Source organism: Globicephala melas, chromosome 5 (genome assembly GCF_963455315.2).
Source record: "Globicephala melas chromosome 5, mGloMel1.2, whole genome shotgun sequence".
NCBI classification, from domain to species: Eukaryota; Metazoa; Chordata; class Mammalia; order Artiodactyla; family Delphinidae; genus Globicephala; species Globicephala melas.
The window spans coordinates 76,253,366-76,276,826 of record NC_083318.1 but is presented as its reverse complement, the minus strand read 5'-3'; the positions used below and the strand labels follow the sequence as shown (position 1 = coordinate 76,276,826).

At 38.0% G+C, this 23,461-nt stretch overlaps 2 protein-coding genes across 3 annotated transcripts in view; one reads left to right on the top strand and one right to left on the bottom strand.

Moving 5' to 3' along the window:
* IGFBP7 (insulin like growth factor binding protein 7) overlaps positions 1-7,766 on the top strand; it is a 77,241-nt gene extending 69,475 nt beyond the window's left edge. Inside the window, exons 3-5 of the mRNA XM_030880663.3 lie at positions 5,490-5,606; positions 6,278-6,404; positions 7,496-7,766. Coding sequence (XP_030736523.1) covers positions 5,490-5,606; positions 6,278-6,404; positions 7,496-7,515 — 264 coding nt within the window. The 3' untranslated portion in view covers positions 7,516-7,766. The remainder of the gene's footprint in view (positions 1-5,489; positions 5,607-6,277; positions 6,405-7,495) is intronic.
* Positions 5,458-23,461, bottom strand: part of POLR2B (RNA polymerase II subunit B) — a 48,331-nt gene continuing 30,327 nt past the window's right edge. For both annotated transcript variants that reach the window (XM_030880660.3, XM_030880661.3), the window contains 9 exons: positions 15,732-15,828; positions 14,566-14,660; positions 13,071-13,321; positions 12,900-12,989; positions 12,207-12,314; positions 11,353-11,466; positions 10,795-10,955; positions 8,436-8,631; positions 5,458-7,930 (listed from right to left, as the gene is read on the bottom strand). In XM_030880660.3, the coding sequence (XP_030736520.1) occupies positions 7,841-7,930; positions 8,436-8,631; positions 10,795-10,955; positions 11,353-11,466; positions 12,207-12,314; positions 12,900-12,989; positions 13,071-13,321; positions 14,566-14,660; positions 15,732-15,828 (1,202 nt within the window). In that variant the 3' untranslated portion in view covers positions 5,458-7,840. The remainder of the gene's footprint in view (positions 7,931-8,435; positions 8,632-10,794; positions 10,956-11,352; positions 11,467-12,206; positions 12,315-12,899; positions 12,990-13,070; positions 13,322-14,565; positions 14,661-15,731; positions 15,829-23,461) is intronic.

Here is a 23,461-nt window from a genome sequence, read left to right as displayed (position 1 = left end):
TGTTTCTGAGATTGAGGCTTTCTATTCTTTTCCTACCTGAACATTTCTTCAGATTAGGACTTTCATGACCTCTAAGAATATTCTTTTTTGAGTAAAATATATATATATATATATATGTATGTATATATGTATATGTGTGTGATTGATTGTGGTAAAAAGGAGAAACTATCCAAAGATGTATAAAGAAAGAGGTCATAACATCCTCCCACCTCCTTCCACTCCTTGAAATAACCAATGTGAACTTCCCAGGTTTTTATCTTTCTATACCCTTATTCATGCCCAAATGTATACAAACACATATTCCCAGTGTGCGGGGTGAGGTGGGGATGTAGTGTGCAAGTACTCTGAAATTGCGTTTCTCAAGAAATATTTCTTGGGCATCCCTCCAGGTCTGCTTCTCAAGAACTACATAATATTCCAAGTGTGGATATACCATAATAAACACAGTTTCTGTGTTTCCAACTTTTCATCACCTTAGATAATGCTGCCTTAAATATCTGAGTATACATATCCTACATGCAACCACCTTTTTTGCCCCTATAGGATAGATTCCCCCAAAAGATACATGACTAAGTCAAAAGATTTAATTTTAGTCTTAATAGACATTGTCAGATTACTTTTTTTTAAAATTCTTTACCACTTCATTTAATAATTATGGAAATGTTAAAAAATCTGACAAGTTGGAGGCAGTGTACCTCTTAGAGCACTCCTTAGTACCCTCAATACAGTAAACATTTATTTCTTATCTACAGTGTGTTATGCACTCTGCTAATCTCATTTGTTGCTGTTTTCAAGGAATTCTGTCTGGTTTCTTTTCTTTTTTAATTGAACTATAGTTGATTTATAATGTATTAATTTCTGCTATGCAGCAAAGTGATTCAGTTATATGTCTGAGTATAGCCCACATCTGCTAATCCCAACCTCCCACTCCATCCCTCCACCAACCCCCTCCCCCTTGGCAACCACAAGTCTGTCTTCTATGTCCGTGAGTCTGTTCCTGTTTTGTAGATAGGTTCATTTGTGTCATATTTTAGATTCCACATATAAGTGATATTATACGATATGTGTCTTCTCTTTCTGACTTACTTCATTTAGTATGATAATCTCTAGATCCGTGTTGCTGCAAATGGCATTGTTTTGTTCTTTTTATGGCTGAGTAGTATTCCATTGTATATATGAACCAGATCTACTGTTTCCATTCATCTGTTGATGGACATTTAGGTTGTTTCCATGTCTTGACTATTGTGAACAGTGCTGCTATGAACACAGGGGTGCACATATCTTTGAATTACAGTTTTCTCTGGCTATATGCCCAGTAGTGGGACTGCTGGATCATATGGTAATTCTATTTTTAAAGGAACCTCCATACTGTTTTCCATAGTGGCTGTATCAATTTACATTCCCACCAACAGTGTAGGAGGGTTCCCTTTTCTCCACACCCTCTCCAGCATGTTATTTGTAGACTTTTTAATGATGGCCATTCTGACTGGTGTGAGGTGGCACCTCATTGTAGTTTTGATTTGCATTTCTCTAATAATTAGCAACGTTGAGCATTTTTTCATGTGCTTATTGGACATTCGTATTTCTTCTTCAGAGAAATATTTATTTAGGACTTCTGACCATTTTTCGATTGAGTCATTTTTTTTGTTGCTGGGTTGTATGAGCTGTTTGTATATTTTGGAAATTAAGCCCTTGTGGGTCACATTGTTTGCAAATATTTTCTTCCATTCTGTAGGGTGTCTTTTCAGGTTTTGTATAGTTTCCCTTGCTGTGCAAAAGCCTGTAAGTTTGACTAGGTCCCATTTGTTTATTTTTATTTCTATTGCCTTGGGAGACTGACCTAAGAAAACATTGGTACGATTTATGTCAGAGAATGTTTTGCCTACAATCTCTTCTAGGAGTTTTATGGTTTGTTTTATGCTTAAGTCTTTAAGCCATTTTGAGTTTATTTTCGTGTATGGTGAGAGGGTGTGTTCTAACTTCATTGATTTACATGCGGCTGTCCAATTTTCCCAACACCACTTGCTGAAGAGACTGTCTTTTTCCCATTGTATATTCTTGCCTTTGTTGAAAATTGACCGTAGGTGTTTGGGTCTATTTCTGGGCTCTCTATTCTGTTCCACTGATCCATATGTCTCTTTTCATGCCAGTACCATGCTGTTTTGATTACTATAGCTTTGCAGTATTGTCTGAAGTCTGGGAGGGTTATGCCTCCTGTTTTGTTCTTTTTCTTCAGGATTGCTTTGGCAATTCTGGGTCTTTTATGGTTCCATATAGACCTGAGGATTTTTTCTAGTTCTGTGAAAAATGTCATGGGTAATTTGATAGGGATCCCATTAAATCTGCAGGTTGCTTTGGGTCATATGGCCATTTTAACAGTATTAATTCTTCCAATCCAAGAGCATGGGATATCTTTCCATTTCTTTGAATCATCTTCAGTTTCCTTTATTAATGGTTTATAGTTCTCAGCATATGTCTTCCACCTTCCTGGTCAGGTTTATATCTAAATATTTTATTTTTGGGCGTGCAATTTTGAAAGGTATTTTTTTTTTACATTCCCTTTCTTATACTTGTTAGTGTAAAGAAATGCAACTGACTTCTGTATGGTATTCTTGTACCCTGCTGTCTTGCTGAATTTGTTTATCAGTTCTAGTAGTTTTTGTGTGGACAGTTAGGGTTTTCTATACACAGAATCATGTCATCTGAGTATAATGGCAGTTTTACCTCTTCCCTTTCAATTTGGATACCTTTTATTTCTTTTTCCTGTCTGATTGCTGTGGTGTCAGATCATTTTCTAAATGGATTGTAGCAGTTCACACTCTCCCCAGCAATGTTTGGATGTCATTTCCCTGCATCCTCACCAGCAATGAATATTACCACTCTTTTTAGTTTTTGTTAATGATGGGTACAAGTATCATCTCATTAATGCTTTAATTTCCTTGACTACATTCAGAATATTTTTATATTTGAATTTTCTTTTATATGAATTACCTGTTCATAGCCTTAGTCATTTTTCTATTCGGTTGATTCTTGTTATTATCAGTTTGTGGCTTTTTGTACATTAGAGATACTGACCCTTTATCATGTATTACAAATATTTCTTCCTAGCCAACCATTCTTTTATTTGTTTACAGTGGCTGAGGAGCTTAAAATTTTAACAGTTGTGTATTCTATTTCATCATAGAATTCTGAAATTTCACCAAAAAGGCACAGCAAATATGTTCTAAGCTGCATAAATGATCCCTGCAATTCAATGAATGCTTGAGGTTTATCAACCTGTAGCAATCAGACTAATGCATCCTGTTTCTGTAGTCATTGGCACCTTTTTCTTAGTTATTGCTTGTTGCAGCTAAAACACAACCACAGAGGGCTGAGGTGAATTCCTGGGTCTCCCTCTGATTCTTCACCTAGTTGAGGCTCTATGGTGAGCAGTGACTTCTAGGCAGTTTTTTCCACCCTACAAACTTCCAGCCCATTGCACATCTGTAGAATTGTATTAGAAATCACTTTTCTCAGCTCGGCCTGCATCTTTTTTTCTCAAACCAAAAATGTATTTATCAACCCACTCCCCTTACATAAGTAAGGCAGTAGTTTGCCATATAAAAATTTGCCACGTAAAAATTCTTTGCACTTCTGTATGTTTTCTACATGATATAAAACTTTTTACAATACGTTAATTAAGATATGAGTTCTGTTGAATATAAGCATTCATTTTCCAATCAAATACTTAACAAGAACAGTTTCTTGGCACACAGTGGGTCGGGTTAATTGGTACAGAATGCTCTTTACTGAGAGCTACATGAGCTGAGGAGCAACAGCTCAGTTGCTAAGATTCACTATTTCAACACGGTAGTGTTTTTCTGCTTTGGTCACATACAAAACCCTTAAAGAATTCTGAAATTCAATATATAAAGACCAGAGATATATTACTTTAGCCACTGAATCAAATTAATACTTAAAACCATTATTTAAAAAAAAAGAGAGAAATACCAAAACCATTATTTAAAACCGTTTTTAAATAAATGTTTCAAGATCTGCACTAGTATAAACCATTTCTTCCAGTTTGCAACTTGGAAACTGAAGGAAAAAGATGCCTATTGAGTTTATCTGTTTTGTCTTTATAACATTCATATGAGAAAAACACTGAGATACCTGGTTTTCTCTCACTAATAGTGGCAATATGGGGAACTGTCAGGGAAAAAAAGAAAAGCAAACAGGCGAAAACCAGGCATTCCAAATAAGTAATGCTAGGTATTTTTTAGAGTAGGAGTTGGCCTAGATTCCACATGGTTTGCCGAGTGCCAATCCTGGTGTCATGAAGCAGAAAAAATAAAGGGTGGGTTTGATGCTGAGATAACAGCTTAGTAACAGCATGTGGTGGCAGTGGGCTCACAAGTAGGAGAAGCAACTCTGATGTAAAGTGTCAAAAAAAAAATTAGATACTATGATCTAACTCAAGATTTGCTTAATTATAAAAGAAAATGAAAACTACCTATTTGAGACTGTAAATCCTTTTTTCTAATTACAAAGGTAATATCAATAAACATCAACCTAACTCTTGAAGGCTGGGATGGAATAAACAAACATTGCTTCATGTATTCTTCGATATATATTTTTAAACCCATCATTATCACAAGCCTTAAAATATTTATACTGTGACTCAGCAATTCCACTTCTAGAAATTTATGCTAAATGTATATGTATGGAGGGGTTACAGGTAAATTTTATTCTTCTGTGAATTTTTATACATTTTCCAAAGTTTACATAATGAGCACAGTTTACCTTTTTAGATGAGGGGGGGAAGTAGGACAGTATTCTCTAGTGGCCTCAAGCCAAGGAAACCCAGTTTCTTCTTTCTTCATCTTTCTGAATCTCATCATGACATGCACAGGGATAGCAAGTTTTGTCATAAGAGAACAACGACAGCAGCTCGTATTGGACAGGCGTTTTTGTTCTCAGGTCTTTAGTAAATCATGTGATGAACCCTTAGCCCTCAGAATAGAGTAATGGTATTGGCTTTGGACTCAAACTGTTATTTTCCATTGATGAAGCTGTTGCAGGAAGAGTCCCAAGAGTTGAGCTCTTACACAAGGTCCCAAGTATCAAACCCAGGACTCGGTGACAGTTTATCAAAATGGCATATGGCAAACAAGACCCAACATTGAGAAGCAGAATTTACAAGGGCATGCGTTAATGATGGTAGCCAGTGGCAGGAAAGTGTGAGTCTGTATTCCCCAAACATGCAGAAAAATACATTAATTCAAAATATACAAGCTTAGAGGGAAACTGACAGGAAGAAGTAAAAAAAAGAATGTATATTTTACATAAGTATTCAGGAAAGGGTAATATGGAAATTGCTGGGTTTAATCCAGTTAGAAAGTCTGATGCATACCCTGTGCAATTCTAGGAATGTTGACCACTTCCAAGCTGATGATCCAGTGCAGAAAACTCAGACTATATCCCCCACCCCCGCCTTTTTTTTTTTGCAGGTTAAAAGGGGTCATTATGGAGTTCAAAGAACAGAACTCTTGCCTGGCGACCGAGACAACCTGGCCATTCAGACCCGGGGTGGCCCAGAAAAGCATGAAGTAACTGGCTGGGTGCTGGTGAGTACCAAGAGCTAGCAAGGATTTCACTCTTAGGAATAGACAGAGCAAACCAAAGGTGCCTGATGTACTACCAGGCTCAAAGTATTCGTCTGCCCTTCCACATCTCTTTAGAACAGCCTTACCACGAGCTGCTGTTTCTCTTTCAAAGGAAACTTAAAAAAAAAAAAAAAAAAAACAGCTGGGCTTTATTAGGATGTTTTGGAAATCACCAAAAAATAAGTGAGAACCAACTTTTTTTTTCCCCTAAGAGTTCAAAGCAAAATCCTCAAAGGGAACTAATGACCCAAGCATTATTTTAATCAATTATTGATTATTTTACTTGACCTCTGATAGCCATGGACACGCATGGATAGTACTTAGATCACATACCCTACACCAACGTCTCCCTCAAATGAGGATATGTGCACCTAGCCTGTTTTTAACCTATGCAACGTGACCTAAAGTTGTCCATGACAGCTTTACCTCATAGTAGGAATCCTCCTGGCAGACCAAATTCGATAGCTATATAATTACTCCTAACACAAGACTTGCACTGTTTCTAGCAGTAGAAATACTTTGCTATGAAACGCCTGGTCATGTTAGGAAACTTATGAAATAATGACCTAATTGAAGTCACAAGAAAAAAGTTCACTGCCATAGAGAAACTAAAGATCCTTTTTCTTTCACAGGTATCTCCTCTTAGTAAGGAAGATGCCGGAGAATATGAGTGCCATGCATCCAATTCCCAAGGACAGGCTTCGGCATCAGCAAAAATTACAGTGGTTGATGCCTTACATGAAATACCAGTGAAAAAAGGTAGGTAATAAATCTCATAACCATTTAAAAATGACTAGTGCTTTTGTTTAATAAAGCACAGAACCAAGTATGAAAGTATCAGACATAGCTCTTAATGAAATTCTGTGATGTTAGGAATCCACAAGGGAAGGACATTAAGTATGTAATCAAAATGTAGAGTGCATGGCTCCAAAAGAACATTCAGTGGTTGATGGAATGCTATTATTATGACTCAGATGCTTTCACTTTATCTTACACATAAGAGTCAAACCTGATTGGAATGGTTTATATTTCCCATAACTTTCTATCTATCGTCACAGCATTTTCCTTGGTGTTGTGACTATTATATTAAATTCCCATTTAAAAGGAAATGATTGTAGACAATTCTGGTCCTTCACTTTGAGCTTTTATAAGAAAAAACCCAGAAAGAGTATATTGGCAAGTACTCAATTCTGTTCTGCCTCTATCCACTTCACTGTCAAAAGCTTCCTCTTAAGCATCCATCCTGGCGGTATGAGAGTAATGCTACTTTACATTTATATAGATCTATTAGACTGATGTCTGACTTGGTTTTTCCTTAAGCCAAAAATAACGAAATTTACTGTCAGCATTTGTCAAAACCATTCCACTGTGTGGATCACTCAGCTGCGGTACGAAAGGAAGAAATATCAAGTAAAGATGTGTTTGGTCAGATTCTCTTCAGCCAAGATGTGTAAAGTCAAGTGATGAAACAGAGCAGTAGCTAAGAGTCATGTGTTTGAGTCTCAGCTCTGCCACTAATTATTCCGTTTTAAATTCTGAATGAGAACTGGATGACAAAGGAAAGTTCCTTGGCCTCTCTGGATCTCACCTTGCTCATCTGTGAAACATGCTTCTCCCAGTTCTATAGTAAGGTCTGTCACTTATAGATAGACAAGTACAACAAAATCACCTTCCACATCTAAAACCATATGGCTCAAATTCCACCATATCATTTATAGTTACTCACACATCCTTTATCCCCACATTTTAACATCTTCATTTATTTGGAAACAAACACTAAACTACCTCAAAATTAGAAAGTCAACCATGTCCATATATGTAACTTATTTTTATCTTTTCTTTTTAAACAGGTGAAGGTGCTGAGCTGTAAACCTGCAGAATATATTAATCTGCATAGCTAAAAGTAGTCATGGGTAACTACAACCCCTGTTCTTGCCTAATAACCAGTTTCTTTTCATCCAGTCCACTAACACTTTAGTTATATTCACTGGTTTTACACCATGAAATACAAAATAAAGATAACACATCAAGACTGTCTACAAAAATTTGTCTATTTACAGAAGAAAAGCATGCATATCATTAAACAAAACAAATAAAATGCTTTTTCTCCTAGTGCAAGTACATTTTTGTTGTTTTAAAAATTTTTTAAAAGCTATATCATAGAAACAAACAAGACACAAAGATTTTTAAAAGAGCTAAACACTCATCATTCGAGGTGCAATACTCATAGACATGAGTTCCTGAAACAACAGTTTGCATGCATAAGGCATTCGCACCAAAGAGATCTGGGGGAGAGAAAAAAAAAAAGGTAATTAGCAAAGCTGTATTGAAGGGACCCCCACTTCCCTACCCCAGAAAAAGCTAAAGACTTGGTACTGGAGGTGATGAACAAATGAGGCTGATAACACTCATCCTACCTTGGCCTTTGGGGCTCTTCTCCTAAAAGGCTTTGGTATTCTGCCCTTTCTGCCAGATATAATTTATATTCACCCTTCTCAATTAAAAGGTTTAACAAAACTCATTGTTTAAAATTCCTTGTACAAGGTCTTATTTCCAAAAGATGAACAGCTTAGCTTAGAGAAATTACCACACTGAAACTTAATTAGTTTTTAGAAAAACAGAATTGTTACCTTTTTCCTCATTTAAAACTAGGACTCTTATCTTATAGAAGCATGCTATCAAAATTGTGAAAATGCCAATCTGTTCCACCACACTAAATCTGCCTGGATGATTAGGCCAACGTGGTTATATCCTAAACAGATATCAACTGTCAGTAAGGTATGTACATACCTGGGTTTTATTTCGGCAGCCCCTGCATTCATACGTATGGGTCCTAGTGTTAGCGATCGCCATTATTCCACAAAGATTGCAAACATGAACCTGATATGGATCTGATGCCTCAAACAGTCTTTCCCTTAAAAACTGGGCTGCTCCGTGGGCAATCTGACAATCTCGTTCCATTTCTCCAAAACGCAGGCCACCATCACTGTCATGGAAAAGAACAACAGACTATTTTGTACTGATTTTCTATTATCATAAAGAATATTAGAAAGAAAGAGAACTAGACTCCGATTTTTCTACTCTTGCATTCTCTCTATATGGTGGGGAGGGTGAGAAGTCTACCAACTATTTGGTGTGCATTAGAAGGTCCCCAGAGTAAACACATAAGATTCTCAAGTATAGCATATACTTTTCCAAATAAAATACAATGAAGTACAAAATAAAATCTCATCAGACTATTTAACTTACTAGAATTCACCTCTATACTAAAAAATGAATAATAAAAAAGTCAATCTAAATAAAGCAGCTTCTCCATGAATGAGACTCCCAGGCAATAAAACCTAAAATGATAAATGCATGTTGGCAAAAGTGATGGAAAGAACAGGTGACTAATCACAGGTTTCCCCAGCATGTAAGTGAAATGCATTGTTCTGATGGCCAGGCAAGTGGATGATGGCTTCCTTAACATTCTTAATGTACAAAATACATAAGATCAATGAGCTTCTAATGATATTACCAAAAACAAAACATTTGGTCAGCTTTGGAGGATTCTAGGCAACTACCGCGTCACTTTGAAAATTGGTAAATAAAAGGAAAGAATTAAGCATTTATTTTGCCTTTTAGTATATGAACCATGTCACCAGGTTAGCAGCTGAGGAAACAACATTTCTCTCTATGAAAGTATTCCAGCTAATAAATGAAGAAATGATAAATTAGAATCTCATCAGTTTGCAAACCTTTAAATAATTAAAGGGGTTTTTTTTGTTTTTTGTTTTGCAGTACGCGGGCCTCTCACTGTTGTGGCCTCTCCTGTTGCAGAGCACAGGCTCTGGATGCGCAGGCTCAGCGGCCATGGCTCACGGGCCCAGCCGCTCTGCGGCATGTGGGATCTTCCCGGACAAGGGCACGAACCCGTGTCCCCTGCATCGGCAGGCGGACTCTCAACCACTGCGCCACCAGGGAAGCCCAATAATTAAAGGTTTTACGTAATGATCATTAATAGCTGCTAAAGTCATAAAAGAGACAACCAGATATTGAAAGTATACAGCACTGCCTTTGAAGTATTACTGTGAAAGAACACAAGGCTTCACCTCATCAAGGCTTCACCTTGAGGCTCTAGATCCGATTAGCTATTTCACCTCATCAAGGCTCTAGATCCGATTAGCTATTTACAAGAAAAATAGGAACACAGAGCCCAGGAATGCAATCAACAAAAATCCAGACTGTGAGAGGGAATTCCTTGGCAGTCCAGTGGTTAGGACTCAGCGCTTTCACTGCTGAGTGAAAATATTTTCCAAATGACCAAATATGATACTATAAAATTACATAAGTATAAAAGATACAAAGTGTAAGCCCAATGGATTTTAATATAATAAACATAAAAGATTCACTTAAGTGGTTTCAAATTCTACATCACAAGTAACCTTTAAGAAAGGACAACTTGGACTTCCCTGGTGGCACAGTAGTTAAGAATCCACCTGCCAATGCAGGGGACACGAGTTCGAACCCTGGTCTGGGAAGATCCCACATGCCGCGGACCAACTAAACCTGTGCGCCACAACTACTGAGCTCGCTTGCCTAGGGCCCGTGCTACACAATAAAGAGAAGCCACCGCAACGAGAAGCCCGCACACCACAACAAAGAGTAGTCCCCGCTCGGAGCAACTAGAGAAAGCCTGCACAAAGCGACGAAGACCCAACGCAGCCAAAAGTAAATAAATTTATTTTTAAAAAAAGGACAACTTGTTTTGGTGTAGCATCAAAAAAAAAATCCACAATCACCTGAAAATTATTAAAATATTCTTCCCTTTCCAACCACAAATCTGTGTGAGGTCAGATTTTCCTCATATAGCAATACTTAATTATAAAAAATAAAATCCTGCAATGGGATGAATGCAGAAGCAGACACAATAATCCAGCTGTCTTCTCACAAACCAGTTCATTTAAAAAGATTTGCAAAAAGGTAAACCAATGTCACTCATCACTAAATTTACTTGGAAAATATTTAAGGAGCCTGCCTACTGCAACTAAGACCCAGTGCAACAACAAAAAAAGATACAACTCCCAGACAAAAGCCTTTGGGGTCCTGGAATCAAGAAATTTGAGAACCATTCCTTTATATAAAAATGATGATGATGCAGCTCTCTTACCGAGATCTACCCTCCATGGGCTGCCTATTAAGGATCTGAATAGGTCCCCGAGCACGAGAATGAATCTTATCATCCACCATGTGTTTCAAACGCTGGTAGTAAGTGGGGCCAATAAAAATTTGTGATGTGATTTTTCGACCAGTGAATCCATTGTATAGGACCTGAAACAGACAGATTTTGAAGCAGACTTAAAAGTATTAAACAAGCTCAAAGAATATATGTGCATATACTGTATAATTCCATTTCTATAAAAATCAAAACAGAAAACTATAGTGTAAAGAGAGTAGTCACGGGGGGGGGTATGATGGTAGTGACTGGAAGGGGACACAAGGGGGGCATCTAAGCATAAAAGGGTTCTGGTAATTTTCAAGATCTGGGTGCCAGTCACACAGCTGTGTTCACTTTGTGAAAATTCATCAACCTGTAAATTTACGATTTTGTATGTAATTTGAAGTATGTGGTATACTTTAATGAAAAATTTAATTTTTTAAAAAATGAAATCACACACATACAAAAAAGAATACTCATAACAAATTACCAATGTAAGAGCAAACATACCTCATTTCCTCTGAGATGGTAACCATAATCAGATAAAAGATTAGAAATCTTCTGTACATTAACAGCATCATTGAATGGAGTGGCATCACCAATTTCACCCTTGTTAGCTGATACCTTTAAAAAGAAAAGTCATCTCTAAAAGCCTGCTTCCTTCTGTCACCCTTTAGAAGTCTATGTCAATATAAATATATTAAAAAAAAAATCCTTTCTGGAAAGGAAGATTTTGAACTTAAGATTAATGATTAACTTAAATATCTATGTTATGGAAAGCTGTAATATAGTAAGGTTCATTTTATTAGCATTTTACATAAAATATAACAAACTAATTTACCTAAAAAATAAAAGCAACTCAATTATAAGCCTTCAAGTAGGAAACTCTGTGAGGCCAGATACAAAAAGAATGAGACTCCCAAGTACTTCCTACGACTCAAGGAAAATGACATTTTAATGCCCTAAAACCAAGCCATCCATGTGTTAAGCTGTAGCCTCTCTGCCTTAATAAGATACTCAAAAATAGAAAAACCTCCACTGAAAGATGCATGCATAGCTAATAGTATAGCTATAAAACCATTAGGTTCACACTGAACTAACCACCATTTATAGAAAAGAACCAGTCAAAAGAATAACCATATATACAAGTAAAGACTGGATGTAGTAAATTTTGCAAAACTTCTCAGTCATAACTTTGCAAAGTTTGGCAAAAAACAGAGACATAATCAAACCAATTTAAAAGCAGGAAAGTTAAATGTCATATTGGCTTTTTCCAAAGTACCCTGGCTCAAATGAAAGAAATGACCTAACATTTCAGAAGAAACATCAATTTGGAACCTGTATTTTTAAAGAAAATCTCTTACCTTCCCTTGAAGACATTCGATCAAGTGACCAATAGTCATACGAGAGGGAATGGCATGGGGATTTATGATGATATCGGGGGTGATACCTTCGCAGGTGAAAGGCATATCCTATAAAGGAATTTTTTTTAAAGACACTTAAAAAAACTTAAATCTCTTAGCTAGAGAACTAGAACTAGCTCCTGCTCATCTAAACTTTTCTATGTCCTAAATTCTGTTCAACGTAGTGTGTTCACCTACTTATTCAACACTAAAATTAGGGCTTCCCTGGTGGCGCAGTGGTTAAGAATCCGCCTGTCAATGCAGGGGACACGGGTTCGAGCCCTGGTCCGGGAAGATCCCACATGCCGTGGAGCAACTAAGCCCATGCACCACAACTACTGAGCCTGCACTCTAGAGCCCATGAGCCACAATTACTGAGCCCACGAGCCACAACTACTGAAGCCTGTGTGCCTAGAGCCCATGCACCACAACGAAGAGCAGCCCCTGCTCACCACAACTAGAGAAAGCCCACACACAGCAATGAAGACCCAATGCAGCCATAAATAAATAAATAAATAAAATCTAAAAAAAAAAAAAAACCACTAAAATTAAAAGTCAAGCCTTTACTGCCTCTGGGCTCTCAAGTTAAAGAACATTTTGATTTAATAAAATGTTCAACAAAACTTTGGGTTAGAGGTGATAAAAGATACCTACCTCTTGTCTATACTGAATACCACAAGTACCCTTTTGACCATGTCGACTAGCAAATTTGTCTCCAATCTGTGGAATTCTAACAGAGCGTACCTGAATTCACACAAAAAATAGGTTAGTTAAGTCATTCTGATTTACTTTCTATAAATAGCAATATGACAAAGCTATACTCACCCTTATTTTACAAAATTTATATCCTTCTTGGTTGAGAGTTACCATAACCTGATCCACAATGCCCGTCTCACTAGTCCTGAGAAAAGTGCTACAGTCTCTCTTAGTATAGCGTCTATTAGTGCCCTCCAATTCATCTTCATTTTCAGGCAACGTGACTGTTTTGCCTATAATAACATCATCTCCTGATACACGAACCCCAGGAGCTATCAAACCATCGTCATCCAGCTTGTCATAAATAGCATGCCTCATACCTGAGAAGAAAGAGAATTTTCTGAAATGGTAATACCATAAAGAAAAGTATTTAAAATGTCCCATAATCCCCCTCCCCAAAAGATTAAAAACCAAATATATAAATCAGTTCCAAGTCAGAGAGAAGTTCATAGGAATCTCTAACATGTGTAGTAATGTGCCCTTATTCCAAATACTACAAACTATTCTGAACTCGGTAGAAAAGCATTGGGCTGATTCAGACTCTCCATTTGCTAAGTGACTTTGGATAAGTGTGTTGCCATCTTCTGATCTCTATATTGCATAAGGAAGAGTATCTATGTCCTCTACATATAAACTCCAACAGAAAGTTTGAATTTAATCTTCTATAATCTTAACTCCACTGAACATCAATTCACTACCACAGAGAACCACCCACAGGAAATGGAGTAATAGGAAGATACCTAAGGAAAAAAAAAACATTTTACTTCATGCAATACTATTAAAAGCCAAAACTGGGCTTCCCTGGTGGCACAGTGATTGAGAGTCCACCTGCCGATGCAGGGGACACAGGTTCGTGCCCCGGTCCGGGAAGATGCCACATGCTGTAGAGCGGCTAGGCCCGTGAGCCATGGCCGCTAAGCCTGCGCGTCCGGAGCCTGTGCTCCGCAACGGGAGAGGCCACAACAGTGAGAGGCCTGCGTACCAAAAAAAAAAAAAAAAAAAAGCCAAAACTATAGGAGAGATAACCCTTTTCCCTGGGATATCCTATCCATCCCACTTTATACAGCTTTTAAGTGACTGTAAAAATAATAACTAGAAAATAAGTTTTGAGTTTTCCAGAAGAAACAGAAAGTTCTAGGCGTCCTCTCATTAGTTATTTGTTAAATACATACAAATAGTGTGGCTAGACAAACACTATGGTCACACCACAATGTGAAGAGGAGAGGAAGTTCCCATGCAAATAGATAAACTGAGGGACAGGACACAGTACAAGTGAGAATGGGGCTGAGGTGTGTCCCATGAAATTACATGACCTCTCTGATATCCTAAATCCCCTCCTCAATGCAAGACTTAGCGGAATGGAAGGACTATAGCAAGCCCACTCCTAGGTGCAAAGACTTCTGGCAAATATACCTATTTCCTTAATATAAGCTCTAAGAATAATAAGAAAACATACTCCCACATGGCAAAAAGAAAGGGGGGCGGGCAAAACCCAAAAAATTAATCAGGAAAACCATGGTAAGCTAACTTTGAATTCCATAATTTCAATGTCAGTATTGCTTACCCTGGCAAGTTTCACGTGTAGGCTTCTCAAAAACTTCTTCTTGATCAAACCCTTTTTTAGACTCCTGTTCTTTGTATGATCGATAGAAAACAGACCTAAAAACACATGGTTCTAAAGTTAACTTTTATTTTCCTTTAATAATAGGGCTTAGAACATACCAATAAATTTTACTTAATTGATATGTGGTAATTTAAACCATGGCAATTTAAACCATGAATCTGGGACAAGAGTTAACTGTATTAAGGGTCAAAGTTAAGTCATAAGAGCTGTACAGGCCACACATGTAGCATTTGACCCATAACCTTAACACAGCTGGAATTATATGAGACCAGGAAGGACTAATGTCACTGAGTCCAACCTCCTACCCAAAATAAGAATCCCTCCCATAATAACCCTCAGAGATGGTCACCCAGGATCTGTCCCAATATTTCTAGTGAGAAGTTTATGATATTAAGCTATAACGTCCACCTCTGGTCTTAGTGCCTATCCTCTGAAAACTATACAGAAAAAAATCCATCCTCTCTTCTTAACTCCCAGTTTTTTAACCAACTTTCACATACCATGGATTTGAGATTAATGTTTGACAATAAAATAAACTGAAGAATAGAAGATTGAAAAATAAAATATACTATAATTTTAATAGTAGTTATTGGGTTGGCCAAAAAGTTCATTCGGGTTTTTCCATAACATCTTACAAAAAAACCCAAACGAACTTTTTAGCTAACCCAATATTCACAGGTCCTGAAACTCTAGGTTTATTTTTACTTTAGATATTTCTATATTATCTAAACACAAACATTTATTTGCTTACAAATAAAGGGGGGCTCAAAATATTAGCAACTGAAAATCCTCAGATACAAGAAGCAGTGTCTTCAGTTGTTCGTGACCATCACCCAAGCCTTCTGCTTTCTGGAGTAGGGCACTGATTTTACTACACTAACCCCTATATAGGAAACCACAACGTTTCATGAATGGAGGCAGAAGATTAAATATCCTAACAGAAAAATTTCTCTGCTGTCAGATCAAAATTTCTTCCGGACTGACATTTAAAACCCCCAAAAGTTTGGAAACACACAATTCGCACCTATTTTTAAAGAACTTTTTAAAAATAAAATATTAATATTTCCACCATATATGTATTTTGACAACTTTTATAAATAGCTGACCTGAAAAAGCCTCGGTCTACAGCTGAACGATTCATGATAACAGAGTCTTCTTGATTATATCCAGTGTATGATGCAATGGCCACAATTGAGTTGATACCTGCAGTGCATTTAAGAGAAAGCATTAAAGCACCATATGAGAAACAAAGAAAAATTACCCCTTTCTTTTAAATCAATTTTATTTAATCATATTTGCCTCAAATGTTTTCACCATGGTAACTGTCAAAGTCTCCTCCTCCTGGAATAGCAATCTGTGAGACAACTACTCTGATGGCTAAATGTTTGATATAAGCAAGTCTTTAATATAAACAATCTTATTTAGTTGCTGCTGCCAAAAATATTTTTGATGAGACCATAAAGATTTAAAGTATCAAGTATTGATAAACAAAATTGATAAACCTTTAGCTACACTCATGAAGAAAAAAAGGGAGAGGGCTCAAATCAACAAAATCAGAAATGAAATAGAAGTTACAACTGACACCACAGAAATACAAAGGATCATAAGAGACTACAAACCACTATATGCCAATAAAATGGACAACCTAGAAGAAATGGACAAATTCTTGGAAAAGTACAATCTCCTAAGACTGAACCAGGAAGGAATAGAAAATATGAACAGACCAATCACAAGTACTGAAATTGAAACTGTGATTTAAAAACTTCCAACAAAAGTCCAGGACCAGATGGCTTCACAGGCAAATTCTATCAAACATTGAGAGAATTAACACCTATCCTTCTAAAACTATTCCAAAAAATTGCAGAGGAAGGAACATTCCTAAACTCATTCTATGAGGCCATCATCACCCTGATACCAAAACCAGACAAAGATACCACAAAAAAAAGGATCACACACCATGATCAAATGGTATTTATCCCAGGGATACAAGGATTTTTCAGTATCTGCAAATCAGTGTGATACACCACATTAACAAACTGAAGATAAAAACCATATGGTCAACTCGATAAATGCAGAAAAAGCTTTTGACAAAATTCAACACCCATTTATGACAAAAAATCTCCAGAAAGTGGGCATAGAGGGAACCTACCTCAACATAATAAAGGTCATATATGACAAACCCACAGCTCGCATCGTACTCAACAGTAAAAAGCTGAAAGCATTTCCTCTAAGATCAGGAACAAGACAAGGATGTCCACTCTCACCACTTTCACTCAACATAGTTCTGGAAGTCCTAGCCATTGGTACTCAGAAAAGAGAAAGAAAGAAAAGGAATCCAAATCGGAAAAGAAGTAAAGCTGTCACTGTTTGCAGATGACATGATACTATACACAGAAATTCCTGAAGATGCTACCAGAAAACTTACTAGAGCTCATGAATGAATTCAGTATAGCTGCAGGATACAAAATTAATACACAGAAATCTCTTGCTTTTCTATACACTAACAACAAAAGATCAGAAAGAGAAATTAAGGAAACAATCCCAATAACGATCACATCAAAAAGAATAAAATACCTAGGAATAAGCCTACCTAAGGAGGCAAAAGACCTGTAGTTTGAAAACTATATGACACTGATGAAAGAAATCAAAAATGACACAAACAGATGGAAAGATATACCAAGTTCTTAGATTGGAAGAATCAATACTGTCAAAATGACTATACCACCCAAGGCAATCTACAGATTCAATGCAATCCCTATCAAATTACCAATGGCATTTTTCACAGAACTAGAACGAAAAATTTTTAAATTTGTAATGGAAATTCAAAAGACCCCAAAGCAATCCTGAGAGAGAAAAATAGAGCTGGAAGAATCAGGCTCCCTGGCTTCAGACTATACTACAAAGCTACAGTCATAAAAACAGTATGGTACTGGCACAAAAACAGAAATATAGATTAATGGAACAGGATAGAAAGCCCAGAAATAAACCCACACACTTATGGTCAATTAATCTAGGAAGGAGGCAAGAATATACAGTGGAGAAAAGACAGTCTCTTCAATAAGTGGTGCTGGGAAAACTGGACAGCTATATGTAAAACAATGAAATTAGAACATTCTCTAACACCATACACAAAAGTAAACTCAAAATGGATTAAAGACCTAAACGTAAGACTGGACACTATAAAACTCTTAGAGGAAAACATAGGCAGACACTCTGACATAAATCGAAGCAATATCTTTTTGGATCCACCTCCTAGAATAATGGAAATAAAAACAAATAAATGGGATCTAATTAAACTTAAAAGCTTTTGCACAGAAAAGGAAACCATAAGCAAAATGAAAATACAATCCACAGAATGGGAGAAAATGTTTGCAAACCAAGTGACTGACAAGGGATAAATTTCCAAAATATACAAACAGCTCATGCAGCTCAACATCAAAAAAGAAACAACCCAATCAAAAAATGGGCAGAAGATCTAAACAGACATTTCTCCAAAGAGGACATACAGATGGCCAACAAACACATGAAAAGATACTCAATATCACTAATTATCAGAGAAATACAAATTAAAACTACAATGAGGTATCACCTCACACCGATCAGAATGGCCATCTTCAAAAAACCTACAAACAATAAATGCTGAAGAGGGCATGGAGAAAAGGGAACCCTCATGCATTGTTGGTGGGAATGTAAATTGATACAGCCACTGTGGAGAACAGTATGGAGATTCCTTAAAAAATGAAAAACAGAACTACCATAAGACCCAGCAATCCCACTATTGGGCATATACCCAGAGAAAACCATAATTCAAAAAGACACATGCACCCCAACGTTCACTGCAGCACTATTTACAACAGCCAGGCATGGAAGCAACCTAAATGTCCATCGATAGAGGAATGGATAAAGAAGATGTGGTACATATATACAATGGAATATTACTTGGCCATAAAAAAGAATGAAATAATGCCATTTGCAGCAACATGGATGGACCTAGAGATTATCATACTAAGTGAAGTAAGAAAGAGAAAGACACGTATGATATTTGGAATATATGTGGAATCTAAAAAAATGATACAAATGAACTTTTTTGCAAATCAGAAACAGATTCACAGACTTCGAAAATAAACTTATGGTTACCAAAGGGGAAGGGTGGGGGGGAGGGATAAATTAGGAGTTTGGGATCAACAAGGATCTACTGTATAGCACAGGGAACTCTACTCAATATTCTGTAATAACCTATATGGGAAAAGAATCTGAAAAAGAACGGATATGTATATATGTATAACTGAATCACTTTGCTGTACCCCCTAAAAATAACACAATATTGTAAATCAACTACAATATAAAATTAAAATTATATTTAAATAAAGTAACAAGTATTAAAGAAGAAAAAAAGCTGAAAACTCTATAAACTAGTAGATTGCAATATAAGAAATGATTGTTGAATGTGAGTGGGGTTTCTTTTTTTTTTAAGATTTATTTATTATTTTTTTATTTTATTTTTGGCTACATCAGGTCTTAGTTGCGGCATGCGGGATCTTCCGTTGCGGCGCGGGGGCTTCTCTAGTTGTGGCGTGGTTTTCTCTTCTCTAGTTGTGGTGCACAGGCTCCAGGGCACGTGGGCTCTGTAGTTGTGGCGCATGGGATCCAGAACGCGTGGGCTCTGTAGTTTTGCAGCACGTGGGCTCTAGTTGAGGCGTGCGAGCTCAGCAGATATGGCACGCAGGCTCAGCTGCCCCGCAGCATTTGGGATCTTAGTTCCCTGACCAGGGATCGACCCCGAGTCCCCTGCATTGCAGGGTGGTTTCTTTACCACTGGACCTCCAGGGAAGTCCCTGAGTGGGGTTTCAATGAACATAATTCATATATACGTGAATCATCAGATTTTCCAAAAACTGAAACACACTCAACTCTAAAGCTACAGTAACATAGTACCTTGACCTAAATATTTCAAATGTGGAGTAAAAACTATGACTACAGAATACAAAGGAATCAAAATCTGGATGACTGAATGTTTTGGTTATCTAAGTTCTGAATAAACTGTTTATATTTGCTTCCTTAAAGCTAAATTCAACTTTCAAAACACAACCCACCGGGCTTCCCTGGTGGCGCAGTGGTTGAGAGTCCGCCTGCCGATGCAGGGTACACGGGTTCGTGCCCCGGTCTGGGAGGATCCCACATGCCGCGGAGCGGCTGGGCCCGTGAGCCATGGCCACTGAGCCTGCGCATCCGGAGCCTGTGCTCCACAACAGGAGAGGCCACAACGGTGAGAGGCCCGCGTACCGCAAAAAACAAAACAAAACAAAACACAACCCACCCTTCAAGAGGAGACACACCATTCATTCACACTTTTATGTGTACAGCAGGGATGCAAAAGTTTTCATAAGCAGAGTGCAGGTAAGGGGTGGCAGCACTGCTGGTCTGAGTCTGGGTCACTAAAGACACACTCCTCCAAGTCTCTGATTATCAGTAATTCCCAACCCAAGGTAGGAATAGATTTGTAGAAAGAGATACACACAAAAAGCAGGCCCTCCTCCCCAACTACCACATTTGCTCCTCAACAACTACATTTCTATGGCCCACTGTGCCACAGAAAGCTTTCCACTAGCTATTTTAAATGCACTGACCATAACATTTTAAAAAATAAATTCACACTAAAGCTTAGATTTCAAGCTTTTCTTGAAAAGTCAGATCTGGCATCACTGAGTCTGCACGTACACATCACAACCACAGCTGAAGCTGAATAGGGCTAACCCCAGCAAAAAGGCAAACCTCTCTTCAACTCCACCTACTCAACCAATCTTGCCTAAGCCTGTAGGAATCTGAGACTGCAAGCTCTGTTGAACAGATAACACGAAACACTTTGTGCTAAATATAACCTTGATTGCTCTCTAAAGAAGGATCATAGTAACAAGAGGGCATCTGTTGTTCTGGGCACCCTGATGGGTTTGTGTACCTGTATTTGGAGCAGGAAAAACTAAAATGCTCTGCTGGGAGAGGAAGGGGAGTAAGAAATCCTCCAAGGGAAAGGCAGTGTCAAGGAAGCTGAGTCCTTCCTGGGAAGGACCAGAGATAAAGCACCCAATAGCAGAGAGCCAAGAAGAGTTTTCAGAGATCAGAAAAGTCAAATAGTCTCTCCTCAGGCGTGCAATGAAAACTCCTGAAATCTAAATGATTTCCTCTAAGGAATCTTTAGTAATATCCACACTAGTCACCACTCTTTTGTGTGGACTGTCTGAGAAAACTAGAAGAATTTTAATTTTCACGCACAGTCAAGCTGCATAACACAGAAAAAGTACATAAAGATGCAGGATCCTGACGGCAGGGGGGTGATCTGAAAGGAGTCGGGAATTGGCAGAAATTCCAGGGTCTTGGGAGATGTAATATGATCCTACTACTAAGGAGCCAGGAGCAGGACATACGTGACATCTGTGATACATCGAATGGGCAAGACTTCCCTAGCACGTCCTCATGTTTTTATGCAGCGCTACCTATGCCCTCCCTCTTCTCCAGGTGACAGCCTATAGGTGCTCAACTGTCTTGGCCCTTGTGGGGCTTTCCTCCTCTCATGTGACAATCCCTGGATCGCCCACACTTGCTGTATCAACTACAGCCCAGGAGGCAACCCCCTCCATCCTACAACCTTTATCCAAGGTATCTGGGCAAGTCTGAAAGATCAGCTAAATTTAGCTAAAAACAGTGAACTTCTGAATTATATGTCTAATATTTTCTTCTTAGCTTAAAAGCCCCAAATCAAGAAACAATGTAGTGAAGAGGAAACAGCACAAGAAAGTGAAATGGGGGGAAGGTGTACATCTGGTCTAAAAGGGGAAAAAAAGGACCAGAGTTTACATTCTGGATTTTCAAATTAAGTTGTATAAACTTTGGGCAAATAACCTTTCTGATCCTGTCGCCACATCTGTAAAACAGAGATGATACAACCACCACTATCACTAATCAGCTAACATTTATTTCTCCCTTATTAACTGCTAGGCACTAAACCTTGAGTTTTAAGTGGATTTAACCATCTAATCATCAGAAAAGCTTTATGAGGCAGGTACTATTATTATTCTCACTTTTTAGGTGAAAAAACATCACAAAGCTTTTATGATGCTTAGAAATAACATGTAAGGTGCCTTGGCTGGTGGTTCACACGAACTGCTCAATAAATATTAGTAACTTCAAAAAAGTATCTGTGATCTCAAAGACTATAAACGTGAAATCTAGGATTACAACCCACCTGTCAGCCAGGCTCAAACCCTTTCAGCCATTCTGTCCCCACCTACTTCAAACCTCAGCTCAGCAGTAAGGAGGCTCTAAGTATCTTGACTCACTTTAAGTCAAGGTGAACTTTTGTCACAAGGATCTTTGCTCCCAGAAGATGTCAACCAAAGAAACAGTACTCTATAGAAATAGGAATGATACTAATCCAAAGACATTCCTTAAGATAACCCTATTAGCCCCTTCTCCTTAGGGCTCCTAAGCCCCTTAGAATTTGGCCAATGCAGCTGGCAGGTTAGGCAGGGCCAGAGCTAATAATTCAGCCACGATGGTCAGGAGATTGGTTACATCAATAGATTGAGCAAATAACTAAATATACTGAGGACAACGGGAGCCAGGTTTGTCACTGTCAGAGAATGGAATTCTAAAATAAACACTATGGTGTTGTACTGGGATGGGAGATATGGTATTGATATGAACTCATGGTTCTTTAGTATATAGAGAAAAAAAAATAGATAAAGGTGGGGAGGGGTATATGCATACATATATTTTCGTAGTTCCAACAGCCAAGAGGACCTAGAAATGATGACATTATAATAGCAAGGAGCACACCTAGCACCCAGATTTTGGTTTCTACACACTATTCTTTTATCCTAAAAGGAGAAATGACCAAGTCCAAGTTTAGGGGAAGAAAAGCACAAGATGAGGCAAAATGTAAGGAAGTGCTTGAAGAACAATGAGGACCTATCAGGAGTCATCTTGAAGATACTCCCATTGGAAAATCTGGGACAATTTCAGCATCAAACAGGGAGGAATGATAAGATTAGAAAATCACCATTTGGCAATAATCACCTGCTAAATTAATGACTGAAAGTGTGACAAGGAATAGCTATTCACATCATCTCAAAGTATCTTCTCACAAAGACTTATTACTTACCTAATAAGTACAAAATAATTATAATTAATAAAAAGTGGAGAAACCTGACAAACAATATCTTAATTACATGATAAAAGTTAAAATCACTAATAATGGGACAGAGACAGCATGTGCTTCCTGATATCATGCCCTGAGAATATAGCACTGCTTCTATGCTAGTACTGCCAAAAATTCATAACCTGAATATTGTTTCCATGGGGAAACAATAGTCAAACCCAAATTGAGAGACAATGTATAAAGTAACTTGACTGGACTCTTCAAAAATGTGGAGGTCATAGAGACAAGGAAAAACGAAAGAACTGTTCCACATTAAAGAGACTAAAGAGACATGCACTATCCTGGATTAGATCCTAGACCAATAATGGATATTATGAGGACAACTGGCAAAGTCTGAATTGGGGACTGCTGACTAGATGGGTATCAATGTTAACCCCCTGATGTTGATGGTTGTACTGTGGAGAATGTCTTTTTTAGGAAACATACACTGAAGAATTAAAGAGTGATGTGGGGGCTTCCCTGGTGGCGCAGTGGTTGAGAGTCTGTCTGCCGATGCAGGGGACACGGGTTCGTGCCCCGGTCTGGGAAGATCCCGCGTGCTGCGAAGCAGCTGGGCCCGTGAGCCATGGCCACTGAGCCTGTGCGTCTGGAGCCTGTGCTCCGCAACGGGGGAGGCCACAA